Consider the following 15,273-nt stretch of genomic DNA (forward strand, 5'->3'; position numbering starts at 1 on the left):
CATAGAACATACTCCATGAGTATTATCTACTCTTATTGACCATAATACCCATTACCTATATTAAAATATGTTAATCTGATAATACTTGTGCCAGGACTAACATTGGTAAGAGATCTGAATCATTATATAAGAAATTTGAGTCTTGGTATCTCTGCCTGATTCCATTCTCCTGCAAACCTGTCTCTCAGACACTTCTACTGTCATGAAATGGGGAGGTGTTATTTTCTGGTATTTTCATTTTAGTGTTATCTACCATACAATTTTCTTTACAAAATTGCTTTAAAAGTACCTAAAAATACTCATCTAAGTATTCTGCAAGACAATGCCTATTGCCCATGAAAATATACCAGTTTACATTAACCTGAGGTGATAATTCCTCTGTGAATTACATTCCTCTTCTTCAGTGTTTATCTGATGCAAAGTGCTACCTGAAGAAAGGACACTGTCATTTAGTTGGAGAGTTTATTAATATGGCAATGATTTCAAAACCCTTCTGCCAATTGATTTGTCATTCAAATAAAATATGCTCACTTTGGCAACACATATATTAAATTGGAATGATAACAGAGAAGATTAACATGGCCCCTGCTCAAGGATGAAATGCAAATTCATGAAGTGTTCCATAGTATAATAAAGAATGTTCCATAATGTCTTGGTTGGGGATAGGAGACTGATTTCCAATGGGAAACAAATGCATATTGAAATTTGCTATTAATGACCTACATTTGTGTCCCTATAAGAGCAGACAATATCACCTACATCTTCTCAATCCTAATATGTATCAGGAAAATGAAGCATCAGCCTGAGTAGGAATATGCTGTCCTTGAAGACTCCTGAAGAAATTTCAACTTGTGCAGGGGATACGTTTCCCTCTGGCTGCAGTGGAAGAGCTGGTGCCCTGGCCTCCAGTCAGGAAGGCAGCATTTCAGACCGACATCCCACCTGCCAGTGTGTGTACAGTGTGCGAATCTCTCCTCCTCTCCCTGATCACTGCTTAAGGGAAACACAGAAAATAACACCATCTCCCCAACATGTGCAGTGTCAAAGGGAAATGTGGAACTCAATAAATATTTGGTCACTATGATTTCAATAAACAAAGTCCATGATGAGGTAACTATCAGCATTATGGAGAAAAGCCAAGGTCAAGGGCAATGAAGTAAGGTGAAACTCTGACCTGTGCTTCATGGAAAGCTGCAGTGTTAAGTGCCCTTCAGCTTCTGCCTCATTGCCACTCTTCAAATCCATAAAGATTTCCATCATGATTTCTGAAACTTTTTCTACTGTGGATTACATTAAATAAAACTAAATGTTCGCTATGTCAAAAACATGGAGAGAGGAAGACACTATTTCAACTTCCTTGGGCACTGCTGAAAGGAATGAATGTTCAGACAGGAGGCCACAAGGCTGATCCTCCAAATTCATTTGGATAATTTTGGACAGAAATGATGCATGGGTTTTAATGTCCAACAGACCTGCTCTAGATGCCTCCCATGCCAAGAAGAACATGACCTGGAGTGTAAGAAATAGGAAAAAGGAAACAGTTCTAAAATGCACAGCACATGTATCTGTAAGGGCAAAAGTAAAGTGTCCCATCCAGAAATAGGAACGGTCACTTCAGACCACTGAATGCATTAGTTGAGTGGTATGAAGATCAACCTAGTCATGCTAACAGTAACAATGATATCCAAAATTTTTTTGCCCAGATTTTATTCACATATTTCATATTATACAGAGAATAGCATCAAGTATCTATTTATCTTTACTCATTGCAGTTGCATCAGTGGGAAATCAGCTCAGATGGCAAAGCTGACTCTAGACCCCCATGAAATTAGGGACTACCATACAGATATAGAGATTGGGAATGACAGACTCTAAAATGGATCGATCAAATTTTTTTTTTAACTTTCCCACTTAACAGTTTTCAGCCTACATCCACAGATCTTAACCACTGGTAAATCTCAGGTACATTTTATAACACTTTCCAGTTTTTTTGAGTGGGAATGAAATGGAGACCTAACATTAGGTTTCCTCTGAGATTAAGAGGACTGTTTTCATGCGTGGAAGAGCATGTGGTGAGCTCAAGGAGGCTATGGAGGGAGGCCAGGAGCATGATTTATGCTGAATGATCATGAGCCTCCTCTACTCTGACCTTTCCTGTGACTTGTGCATGTTCCTCCATAGTGTATTCAGCAAGCGCCCCCATTGCTCTGCCCTGTGATTCCCCAGGAATCCCACAGGAAGAGCACCATGGGCAAGGCTCTCTTTCTTCAGGACAGGGACAAGGAATGGCTAGTGGGCTTGCTGATGGAATAGCCTGCCAGGATTCTCCCATGATGCCCTATGTCCATCGTCAGAGAGCCCAATGCAACCTGGCTACTCTCTCCTAGCAAACAAGAACAAGTTGCATAATTATAAAGTTCTTTTTTTACTGTAAAAGAATAATAAATGAGGCATGCATAATCAGAGTAGGACACACAAAAAAATGAGACAGATAACACAAAATCTGTTCCCCAGTTCCTGAGCCTGGAAACCCTGAGTGACAGTTCATGATGCTCTGGCTTCTGTCATCCCCTCATCATCCTTATCAAGACCACCACAGGTCTTTCCTAGAGCTTAGGAAATGTAGTTGAAGGACCAATTTGCTGTGTAAGTTGAGCTTTTTATAGGAAATAAAAACATCATGGGTGGAGAGTACATTTTAAATAAGATATATGAGAGCCAAGCAACAGTATTTAAAAAGAAATCACAAATACCATACATGAAACTTGACCTCCTGAAATCCCCCCATCTGGGAATTCCAGCTTTGATGATTGTTCTTCTGATACGGAAGGAATTCTTGCAATTTCAAGGCTCCCAGTGCACTTACAGGGTTATGCTGTTTCTCTGCTGGGTAATGATAAGGGCTGCACATGCCAAGACCCACCCATACCTGGTGCCCAACAAAGGCTCAGACTCTGTGCCCAGCATTCCCAGGAATATGCTGTCAGCTGGGAGCTTCCTGATGCAGAACCATAGCAGGAGACACAGCCATGCAGCTCACTGGACAAGAACTATCAATGAAAGGGCTGCAGGCACAGGCTGACTGTGGATTAATATAAGACCTTTTAAGGCTCTATGCACAGAGCTCATAATTAGGCTATTTGGTCCATGCAATGCCCATCTCTAAGGACTTCCCAACATTAATGCAGAAAGATGAAGAAGAGAAAATGAAGGTCCACTTAAGCTTTGGACCCTAGTTGTAATTAGTAAAAACCTTGCATAATTAATTACTTCTTTCATTTTATGTTTTTTAAACACTTCCATTTTTTTCTTTTTTTTAATTTGTTCTAACTGGTAATACATGAAAGCAGAATGCATTTCAATTAATTCATTGTACACAAATGGAACACAACTTCTCATTTCTCTAGCTTTACATGATGCAGAATCACACAACTCATGCAATCATACATTCACATAGGGTAATAATGTCCATCTCATTCCTCCATCATTCCCACCCTCCTCCCTTACTCCCCTATGCCCAGTCCAAAGTTCCTCCATTTTTTCCTACTCACCACTTACTATGAATTAGCTTCTGCATATCAGAGAAAGCATTTGGTCTTTGATTTTTTTGAGATTGGATTATTTCACTTCATGTGATATTCTCTATCTCCTCATTAGGCTGAATAATATTTCATTGTGTATATACCACATTTTCTTTATCCATTCATCTGTTGAAGGGCATCTAGGTTGGTTCCATAGTTTAGCTATTGTGAATTCAGCTGCTATAAACATTGATGTGGCTGTGTCTCTGTAGTATGCTGATTTCAGGTCCTTTGGGTATAGACCAAGGAGTGGCACAGCTGGGTCAAATGGAGGTTCCACACCAAAAACTTAATACCAAAAAAAAAATCAGTAAATGGACTAAGGAACTGAACAGACACTTCACAGAAGATATACAATTGATCAACAAATATATGAAAAAATTTTCAACATTTCTAGCATTTAGAGAAGTGTAAATCAAAAGTACTCTAAGATTTCATCTCACTCTGGTCAGAAGGGCAATTATTAAGAGGCACTGCCTCAAATCCACACAGCGTTTCAAATATGGCTTCAGTTATTTCATCTGAATACCTAGCCCAATTTACATGAACACCTGTGTTTATTACTGTTCTCTAAAATAAAATTGTTTCATACATATGCCATGGGAAGACTTTGCACGTGAATTCAAACAATCTACAAATAGAGGATGTTGGGGGGAAAGGCTCACTCGAACATTGGGACTGCAAATTAGTGTCATCACTCTGGAAAGTAGAATGGAGATTTCTTAGAAAACTTGGAATGGAACCACTTCTCTGTTTTCTTTCTTTTTTTTTTTTGAGAGAGAGAGAGAGAGAGAAAGATATTTAATATTTATTTTTCAGTTTTCAGTGGACATGACATCTTTATTTTATTTCATGTGGTGCTGAGGATTGAACCCAGCATTCTGTGCATGCCAGGAAAGCATGTTACCACTTGATCCACATCCCCAGCCCACTTCTCTGTTTTTTAAGTTTCATATTTATTAGGTTATAATATACATAAGAAAAATTAGATTGAACCATAAAAAGTATATACTTGAATGACATTTATTTGGTTATTAAGGTTTTTTGTAATTAAAGATTAAGTTCTTAGAAATCAGTGGGTCTACTACCCAGAAGGATTGTCAAAGGACTCTGCAACATTGGAATGATGTCAAACTCTGAAGTGTGTCTCAGACCAAGCTGTAAGGGTCTTTCAATTCCCTCTGTTCCTGCTTCATGTTTCCTAGGTTCATGAACGTCTCTGCCATTGATGTTGAGTAATTGAATGCTGCAGATTCTGTTGAGAGAAAGCTGGGGCTTCTGTGTCCATGACACAGACACAAACCAGAGCTGCTCAATATCATCTTCTGCTCTTAGAACATTTTTTAGTAGATTGAAGGTACAGACAGGAGAGCACCACTGTGTAGAAACCCTGCTTGAGCATGGCCAGGACCTGTGAATGTAGCAATGGTCTATTCGATGTTTAACAACATAGTTTTCATTTTCAACTCTCTGTGCCTAACACGGTAGAGGCTCTGGGAAATCAGTAATGATGGAGAGATCATTTTTCAACCAACATACAGCATATACATATGAAAGGGAATAAGAGGCTGTACCATTACAAAAATAAGAAAATAGTAACAGGTCACAGGATAATTCATTTGAATAATACAGATTGATATTTCCATATTTGTGATAACTAATTTTCTTTTGCTCATATATTATAACTTCATCACATATCAATCACACAGGAAGAAACAATTTCTGTTTAATCTGAGTTCAATGATGTTGTATCAACTAGAAATCAACATGGAGGACATTACTGATTATCATAGACACTAGCACCTGTGTCCACCAACAGAAGCCAAAATGAAATTGTGAGCCTCTGGGTCTGATGCACTCATCTTTTTCAGTGTTTTGCAACAGTCAGAAAGTTTTCAGCAGAATAAAGAGGTCTTAGTTAGAGAAGCATCTCTGGTACATTCCTAACCCTTTAAAGTCCCTGAGTAGTAATGAAATCCAGACCTACTTTGCTCCTATTTGATGGAGAGGGTTAATTATAATATACAGGTGGATGTAACAGCTGCAGGTGTGACCTGGAGTTGGGGATACAGGGGGATGTTCCCCCTGGACCTTTGTCTTGTCTCAGCCATTCTTGCAGAAATGATGCAACTGATGCCCTGACTGCTTTTTCCTGGAATCTACCAGAAATCCCAAAGGAAGTGCACAAGAAAACTGGTCCCATCCTGGAGTGACAGGAAACTGAAACATGTGATTGTTTTGTGGAGTGGAAAACCTGTCAACAGTGGGTTGCACAAATGGCATATGCCTCAAATACACACAGCATTTCAAACATGGCTGCAGCTATCCAATCTGAATACCTAGCCCAAGTTACATGCACACCTGTGCTCATTTCTGTTCTCTAAAATAAAATTGGGTGATACTTATGCCATGGGAAGACTTTGCACGTGAATTCAAACAATCTACAAGTAGTAAATAGCTTAGCACCTGGCATTCAGAATCCCTAACAAAAAATCATCCTCTTCTTCATTCACATTCTCATAATCTCCTTCACAGACCATCTGGAGTGTTGAAGACACAGTTTAAAGGGATGCCTTTCTGCCCTTGTGGATGATAGTGTGTGGCAGGAAGAGTCAGGTGGCAGTTAAAGAGGACTTCCCATGAGCCTTCTGTTGTGCTCACCACAACAAAGCGTATGATCTCACAGTTTCATCCCTGACAATGTGCACCACGTTCTCCCATCTGGGTGGATAAAGTACATGCTCCTCCTGGTGGTGAAGAAATAATGCTGGCAATGTCCTTCCTCCACCCTTCCCTTCCACAGCAGCTCCTGATTCACACTGGGGCTCTGCTGACTTAGAACTAAGGAGGGAAGCTCCAAAGTCCCCGACTCCCTGGTGCCCAGTGGCCCTGACTTCAGCCTCCAGATGTCAACACACACTCAGTTAGGTGCTTCCTGATGCTGACATCCACAGCAGGAAGAGATGCATAATGGCACCCACTGCACTGGGGTCCTCAAGCTGAGGGGCTGGAGGCACTGGCTGGTTGTTGACTACTGGGTGACGTTGGTGGCTCAGTGCATAAGGCTCCTAGTGTACCAAGTAGCTGAAGCATATCAGCAACTCTTAAAAGCTTCCTAATATTAATGATGGAGAAGAGGAGCAGAAAACGAACATCTACCAATATTTATCAGTTTATCCCTACTAAGGAAGAGGCCCTTCTCTACTATGAATTTTTTTTCCTAAAAAAATTTAGCTTTATATTAATATTGTCGAAGTAAATTAAGTGAAAAAATTTTCTTTTAACAATTCTCAAGTATTATTATAAGCATCATCGATCACATAGATGTTTTTTAGAAATATTCATAATCACCATCTCAAAAATCTTTCATTATTTCAAAGTGATCCTTTGTTCCAAATATGAAGAACTCCCACACATTCCATTCCATCACTCACTGCAGTCATTGCACTTACATCATGTGTGATATTAAACCCATCAAAGTTCCTGAAGAGGCAGATTAAACGTTCTTGATAATTAGTTATAATGAATTTTCCAACATACATCGCAACTGGACACCACAGGGTCTGAGATTTAGGCCATCCTGCTGGGCAGCCTCCTCAGGGCACCTTTAATGTCCCTGTTCCTCAGGCTGTAGATGAAGGGGTTCAGCATGGGGGTGACCACAGTGTACATCACAGAGGCCACTGCACCCTTCCTGGGAGAATGTGATGCAGCTGACCCAAGGTACACTCCAAGGCCTGTGCCTATAAATAAGCCAACAATTGCCAGGTGAGAGCCACAGGTGGAGAAGGCTCTGTACCTCCCCCCTGAGGATGGGATCCTCAGAATGGTGGAAACAATTTTATAGTAAGAGAAAAAGATCCCTGAGATGGGGAAAAGGCCATAAAATGCTCCCAGAAAATATTTGACAATCTTATTAGAGAAGGTGTGAGAACAGGAGAGATTCAGAAGTTGAGAAGGGTCACAAAAGAAACTGGAAATTTCCACACTCTTGAAGTTGGTAATTTTTAAGATCATCAAATTGTGCATCTGGGAGTCCAAAAGGCTGAACAAAAATGAAACGAAAGTTAGGAAACCACAGAGATGAGGGTTCATCATGACCAAATAGTGCAGGGGGTAACAGATGGCTACAAACCGATCATAGGCCATCACACTCAGAAGCATATAATCCATACATCCAAAAATGGTAAAAATAGACATCTGTGTCAGGCAGCCCACATAGGAGATGTCTGTGCTGCGAGTTTGGATGTTCACCAGCATCTTTGGGACCGTGGTGGAGATGAAACCAATGTCAGCCAAGGACAGGTTGGAGAGGAAGAAGTACATGGGGGTGTGGAGGTGGGAGTCAGAGCTGACCGCCAGAATGATGAGCAGGTTTCCAAGCACGGTGACCAGGTACATGGACAGGAACAGTCCAAAGAGGATGGGCTGCAGGTCTGGATCCTGTGAGAGTTCCATTAGATAGAATTCTGATATGTGAGTTAAATTTTGTGCTTTTGTGTTGCTTGGACACCTTTAGAAAAGCAAAGGGTGTAAGGAAAGAAAAAAGAAACCCATCAGCAGGCTCCACTCGCTCTGCATGCATTTGGATTCAGATATTCACTAGGAAGCTGCTCACACTGGAGATCCACAGGCCCTCAACATAGGTCTCAGTCCTGAGTCACCCAGGCTTGCACACTCTTTCACTGTTGCTATCTACATCATTTACCCCTCTCTCCACACCCTTTTTCAGACATTGAACTGATCAATGTTAAAAGCCCAGGAGCAGAAAGAATAAGTTTATGTTTGCAGGAAATTATAGCCTACCATTTAATGGGAAATTCAGGAAGAGTAATGTTTTTTATTAAGAAAAAGTAACGTTCATAAACGTTTATTAAGAACCAGCTCAATTTACTTTGTTTTGTTCTAACAAGTTGAGGATAATGAGTCTCAATCAGAAGCATGGTCATGAGCCATTTATCTTCAAAGTGTCTCATCATTTTTTTTCTCATTGCCCTCCTCTGCAGATTAAAGCTTGCTATTTTTTAAGGTATATAATATAATGAAAATTTCCTTGTCTTTGGCACATTTCAAAATCAATAAATATTACTGAGCTAAGTGCACAAAATCAATAGTAACCCTGATCACAAATGTGGCTGAAAGAGATAATATTAAAAACATAAATGATAAAAAATACTTCAAATAGTTTGATTTTATACTGGTTTTTTTGTATGAAACCATACAATTTCAGCAGAATAGCTGGCATGTAGAAGAGCTCTTCACTGTTTTTCTTTCCTTGATTCTGTCCTCCAGCTGACCTGTTAAAACTGCTCCATGGTTTTGTGATCTTAGTCCATCAAGTTTGCAGTTTAAGATTTCATCACAAAAAAAGGCCCAAAGCTCAGCTTTTATTTGTAACCACATTATTTCCCCTTTTTGGACTCTCTGGTCAGGCATTCCTGATGTGCAGATTGTAATTCTCTCAATTAAGCTATGTGAGTGTAACTTGGGTTCATTATTTGTCTCTTCTTGCTGTGATTGATTTTGTCTAAATGTGGGGTAATAATTAACTACCTTGGGTTTTAAAAGTATTTCCAATTACCTAAACTAGTGGCTTTGTCTCAGTTAATGTTATATTAATCTTTGGATATTTTATATTATCCACATACTGTGAAATCAGACCAACACCAGTTTAATCAGGATATCTGCATGTGAAATCCTAGGTGCTTTTTTTCTTACACCAGAGTTGGAAACCACTGCCTGACAAATCTTGGCACTAGAAAAAGCTCCATGAATATTACCTTCTCGTATTTCAATAATACCCACTACCTATGTTAAACTATAGGTATTTGACAATAATTGTTTCAGGACTAACACCGTATAGAGAGATTTCAATAATTACTTCAGAAATTTGAGTTGCTAGTGAGCTAGGGATTTGGGATAAAGAGAGGGGAAATACTGAATCTTAAAGGAAACATCCACAAGCCTTTGAGATGTAGAAAGCACAGTTATAAACCTTGAAAAAACGCCCCTGGCCCATGCCCTTGACTCATGCCCTGGCTCACCTCCTGTCCAGGACCTGATACAGCCCTTCTATAAACATTCAACAGCCAGCCCAAAACAGGGCTTCCCTCAGCCTCAAGACAACCCACATCCTCCCTTGCATGTGTACCTGCCTTCATAAATAAACCTCTGTCCATGCCTCTGTCCATCTCCTGCTGAAATCCTTCTCCATCACATATACCAAGAACCCACTGGTCTGAAGCCGAGGTCCTCCTCTGCCCTGGGAACCCCTTGGACCCATCTCCAGGAGCATCTCTTCCCCTGTGACATTACTATCTCTGCCTGATTCCACTCTCCTGCAAACCTGTGTCCCAAACACACCTACTTCATGAAATGAGCAAGTGTGATTTTCTGTTGATGTTTTTATGACAATATTAATTTATGATCCCATAAAGATTTCCATTAAATATAACCTAAAGGGCACCTAAATCTCCTCTAAGTAGCACAACACAATACCTATTGCCCCAGAAATGCACCATTTACATTAAATTGAGGTGCTAATTCCATTTTTGAAGATCATTCCTCTACTTCAAAATCTTCATCCTACACAAAGGATTACCTGAAGAAAGTGCATTGTTTAACCAGTAAGGTATGACCATCACTTCAAAATTGTTGTTCATCTCTCCATATAACACAAATAAGAATTTCTATATAATACATCAGCAGGGGATAGGGGTGTGATCTCTGAAGTACCATGCATGTCCAAATTTACTCTTTAAGAGCTACATTCACTTACCAATTTAAAAAGTAATAATAATTATAGTTATACTTAATAGTTGGATTTGGTATTTTCACATTATTATGAGTGTATTATAGTTGTACATAATGGTGAGATTCATTGTTACATATTCATACATGCACACAATATAATGGTATAATTTGGCCAGTATCATCCCCTAGTATTTCTCCTTACCCTCCTATCCTCCATCCTACAGTCCCTTTCCTCTGCCATACTGATCTCCCTTTGATTTTTAAAGAGCTTTATCGTTACACATACTAGTTGTGTTTATCCCAGATATAACCATATGCCCATGAAGGGGAACCAGATGTGTAGACTCAAAAGGGTCTTGGCATGCATACTGGCCTAGTTACCAGATGGCCAAATGTGTTGCATGTTTACTGTATTAAGTTTCCTTTTTCTCCAATAGACCAAAATATAGCAATCTTTAGGGTTCAGAGACAGAACATGGGAATTCCCCATTGGAAAAGTTGCCTTACCAGCTGCTGGGACAGTCCCTCAGTCCTTCACGTTACCCAAAGGTACATCTCCTCTGCTTCATCACAAGACAAAGCCACAATGTCCTAGTTCCCCAGCAGTCATTTCTTAATAAGCTCACCAGACACCTGGCATCTTTAGGAGGGAAGGGGGTTGCCTGGAGTGTCATAGCTGCCCAAGAAGACTAGGGTGGGGGCAGCTGTGGGATCCCAGGTGGGTTACCAATCTGTTACCAAATGCTTCATCTTGTCCCCAATACCAATTCAATATTAAAAACAGGGCTTTGAGAAAAAATAAGGATTATTGTTTTGCTATCAAAGGAGAAACACGGAGGAATCTTGTCCTAGAGTCTGTGATTCTCACCTACATCTTCTGTGTCATCAAAACACTGCTGACCATGACATATTCTCTGCATAAAGACTCCTGAAGAAATCTTATCTGGTTTATAGGATATTTCCATGTTGTTCAGGTAAAAGAGAAAGTGCTTGCATTTGAGTTTTAAAAGCAACACTTTTCTTGATATCACAGCCCTGCCAGTGTGTACCCAGTGAGTGAGAATCACTCCACTTCTCCTGGCTCCGACTGCTTAAGGAGAGAGGGAGAACAACACCCAGCTCCAAAACATGTGCAGCAGCAAAGGGGAATTTGGAACTCGATAACTGATTGGTCACTGTCACTTTAAATTAAAAGTGTATGATTAGGGAAATGCCAACAGTATTGAGGAAAGAAATTGTCAACAGACCCCAGAGACTCCACAGTGGGAAACTCTGATATGTGCCTCAGAAGAGGGCTTGGGTTTCAGGGGTCCCTTCAGGTCCTACCACATTTTGCTATTTTTCACTTTAGAAAATCTATGTCATGAGTGCTCAAACTCGACTAAGTTAGAGGGAATTAAATAAAAATACATGGTTTCTATGTCCATTACAAGAAACAGAATGATAGTGATTAACTTGCCATGATTTTCATGGGGCATTGCTTCAAAGAATGAAAGTACAGACTGGAAGCAAGAAGTCCATGAATCCAAATTAATTTGGGCCATTTTGGGGAAGAAAGATCAGGTAAATTTAATGTGGAGCAGATCTGTTTTAGATGCCTCCCTGTGCCAAGACAAGCATTAGCCCCAGCGAGTCACAAATAGAAAGAGGGACACCTTCCCAAATACACAGCACACACGTGTGGAGCATCAAAGTTATTATATCCAATCCAGAAATATAAAAATTGTAACTTTGAGTAGGGCATAAATTCTCTGAGTTGCATGAGGATTAACCTAATCACTACTAACAGTAACAATAATATCTAGAGCTTATTTTGCTCAGAAATTTTTCAAAAATTCCACATTATTCCTGTAAGAGCACGGTGTATCTATTTCATCCTTAGTCAATGCAGTTGTATCAGACATAAACCAACTCAGATATCAATGCTGAATCCAGACACTAGTGACTTGCTCCTTCACAGACACAATAAGTGGGACTGAAAGACTCTAAGACCCATCCACTGTGTTTATATTTTCTTCCACGCAACATAAAGTTCTCTACCTATGTCCTAAGGTTTTAAATATAAGGTATACATTTGAGTTCTCTCTATTGATGTAAGAATAAAATAAAATAAGGACATAATATTAAGTTTGTTTTAAGATTAGAGGGCTGTTTTCAAGCATGAAAGGTCATATGGTAAGGTCCAAGGTGGTCCTGGAAGGGGCCCAATAGCATGATCTGTGCTGAATGATCATCAGCCTCCCCTACTGTGACCTCTCCTGTAACATGTGGCCATTCTTACACAATTCACACAGCAGGCACCCGCCCTGCTCTGCCCTGTGATCCCCAGGAATCCCACAAGGAAGAGTACCACAGGCAACGCTGTCTTTCTGCATTGACAGGGAAGAGGAATGGCTCTTGGCTTATTGATGGGACAGCCTGCCAGGATTCTCCTGTGATGCCCTGTGTCCATGATCAGAAAGCCCAATGCAAACATGCCGCAATCTTTCCTACCTAACAAACAAGAGCAATTTGCATGATTATAAAGTTACTTTTTTACTGTAAAATAATGATAAATGGGGCATGCATTTTCAGAGTGGGCAATGCACAAAAAATGAAAGTGATGATAGAGAAAACAGTGCTCACCCACTGAGACTGGGAGTCCATGGTGCTCTGGTTTCTGGCATCGTCCTACTCATCCTTATCACCACCAGAGTCTTTTCATGGTGTGCAGGAAATCTTTTTTCTATTCATTCTTTCTGTTTTTTTTTTCTTTTTTGGTACCAGAAATTGAATTCAGGCGTGCCTTGCCACAGGACCAGAGTCTTAGCTCTTTTCATTTTTGAGATAGGACCTCCCTAAGATGATTAGGGCCTTGCTAGGTTGCTGCGTCTGGCCATGAACTTGCAAACCTCTGCTTTAGACTCCCACCACTCCAGGATTACATACACACACCACTGCACTAGGCTAGTGAACACTTCTGAAGACACATTTTGTACACTATGGGAAACAGAAGCAGTGTGAATAGAGAGCACATTTTAAATAAGATATCTAATACACTAGCAAAAATAAAAACATAAACTTTTCAAACAATATGCATGAAAATTGACATACTGAAGACTCCTATCTGGATACTCAAACTGTGATGTTTGTCCTTCTGATAGAGGAGCAATACTTTCCATCTTTCTTCCAGGGTCCCAAGACTCCATCTGCACCTACTGGGTTATACTGCTTCTCTGCTGGCTCATGACAAAGAAGTGCACATGCCAAGACCCACCCATACCTGGTGCCCAACATAGGCTCAGACTCTGTGCCCAGCATTCCCAGGAATATGCTGTCAGCTGGGAGCCTCCTGATGCAGAACCACAGCAGGGGACACAGCCACGCAGCTCACTGGTCAGGAACCATCCACTGAAGAAGGGATGCAGGCACAGGCTGACTGTGGACTAATATAGGATCTTGGAAGCTCAATGCACAGAGCTCATTATTGAACTAATTGGTCCATGCAGTGCCCATCTCTAAGGACTTCTCAACATTAATGCAGGAAGATGAAGAGAAAAAAATGAAAGTCCACTTAAGATTTGGACACTAGCTACAATTGGGAGGAACTTTGTGTACTCAATTTACTGCTCTCACTTCTGTGTTTTAAAGCTAATCAGCCTTTAATGCCTATTCTCAGTATTAATATGCAATATAAATATAAACCACAAAACATTGCTATTTGAACCTAATGAGCATATGCTTTAGTTACTTTTATTTGGCCATTTTTTTAAATGAAGCATTCAGTCATTAAAAAAAATAGTGGTTCTCCTGCTCAGGACAGTTGTCAAAGGACTCTGCAGCATTGGAATGGTGAGAAACTCTAAAGTGTGTCTCAGAATATGCTCTAGGGTCTCCTCTCACTCCCCTCTGTTCCTACTTTACTTTTCCTAGGCTCATGGACAATGTCTGCCATTGTTCTTGAGTAACTGAAGTTTGTAGATGCTGTTAAGGAGAAGTATAGGACTCGTGTTTCAGTGACCAGACACAAACAAGACCTGTTCAGTCAGTGAAAACCAGCAAAGGGAGGATCTACACTAAAGGGACATTCAACCAAAGGAGAAACTAAGTCAAAAAAAATGAGAAAGAAATCAAATTGACAGGGAATACAAAACATATCACAATAATAACCTTGAATGTCAATGGCCTAAACTCATCAATCAAAAGACATAGATTGGCAGATTGGATTAAAGATCAAGACCCAACAATATGCTCATGGGCAAAGACATTTGCAGGCTGAAGGTGAAAGAATGGGGGAAAAATTTATCACTCGCATGGATTGCATATACAAGCAGGGGTTTCCATTTTCATCTCAGATAAAGTAGAGTTCAAACCAAAGTTATCAGAAGAAATGAAGAAGGACATTTCATACTTCTTAAGGGAAGTATATATAAGCAGGACATACAATTAAAAATAGTTATGCCCCCCAAAATGTTACATCTATGTACATCAAACAAACCCTTCTCAATTTCAAGAGTTAAATAGAGTACCGCACAACAATACTGGGTGAATTTAACACACCTCTCTCACTAATGGACAGATATTCCAAACAAAAACTAAATAAGGAAACTATAGAACTAAATAATACAATCAGTAATTCAGACTTAACAAGCATATTTAATCCATAAACAAATGTATATGCTTTCTTCTCAGAAGCACATGACTCTTTCTCTAAAATAGACCATATCTTCTGCCACAAAGCAACTCTTAGTAAATACAAAGAGAGAGAGAGAGAGAGAGAGAGAGAGAGAGAGAGAGAGAGAGAGAGAGAGAGAGTACACTACATTCTATCAGACCACAATGGAATAAAATTAGAAATCGATGATAAATTGAAAAAATACAAGCTACTGTAACAAACGGAGACTAAATAATACACTATTGAGTGATTAATGGATAGTAGAAGAAATCAAGGATTAAATAA

The 15,273-nt window shown here is 39.9% G+C and overlaps 1 protein-coding gene and 1 non-coding gene across 2 annotated transcripts; one reads left to right on the forward strand and one right to left on the reverse strand.

Moving 5' to 3' along the window:
• The first annotated feature begins 523 nt into the window (after positions 1 to 523).
• Positions 524 to 630, forward strand: LOC120892063 (U6 spliceosomal RNA). The gene has a single exon (XR_005736734.1). It is a non-coding gene; the product is annotated as a U6 spliceosomal RNA (small nuclear RNA).
• A 6,521-nt stretch (positions 631 to 7,151) lies between these two features.
• LOC144370764 (olfactory receptor 7E24-like) lies at positions 7,152 to 8,054 on the reverse strand. Its single transcript, XM_078031860.1, has one exon. The coding sequence runs from the start codon at positions 8,037 to 8,039 to the stop codon at positions 7,152 to 7,154; it is 888 nt and encodes a 295-aa protein (XP_077887986.1). The 5' UTR covers positions 8,040 to 8,054.
• Between the last annotated feature and the right edge of the window lie 7,219 nt (positions 8,055 to 15,273).

Source organism: Ictidomys tridecemlineatus, chromosome 2 (assembly GCF_052094955.1).
Source record: "Ictidomys tridecemlineatus isolate mIctTri1 chromosome 2, mIctTri1.hap1, whole genome shotgun sequence".
Lineage (NCBI taxonomy): Eukaryota > Metazoa > Chordata > Mammalia > Rodentia > Sciuridae > Ictidomys > Ictidomys tridecemlineatus.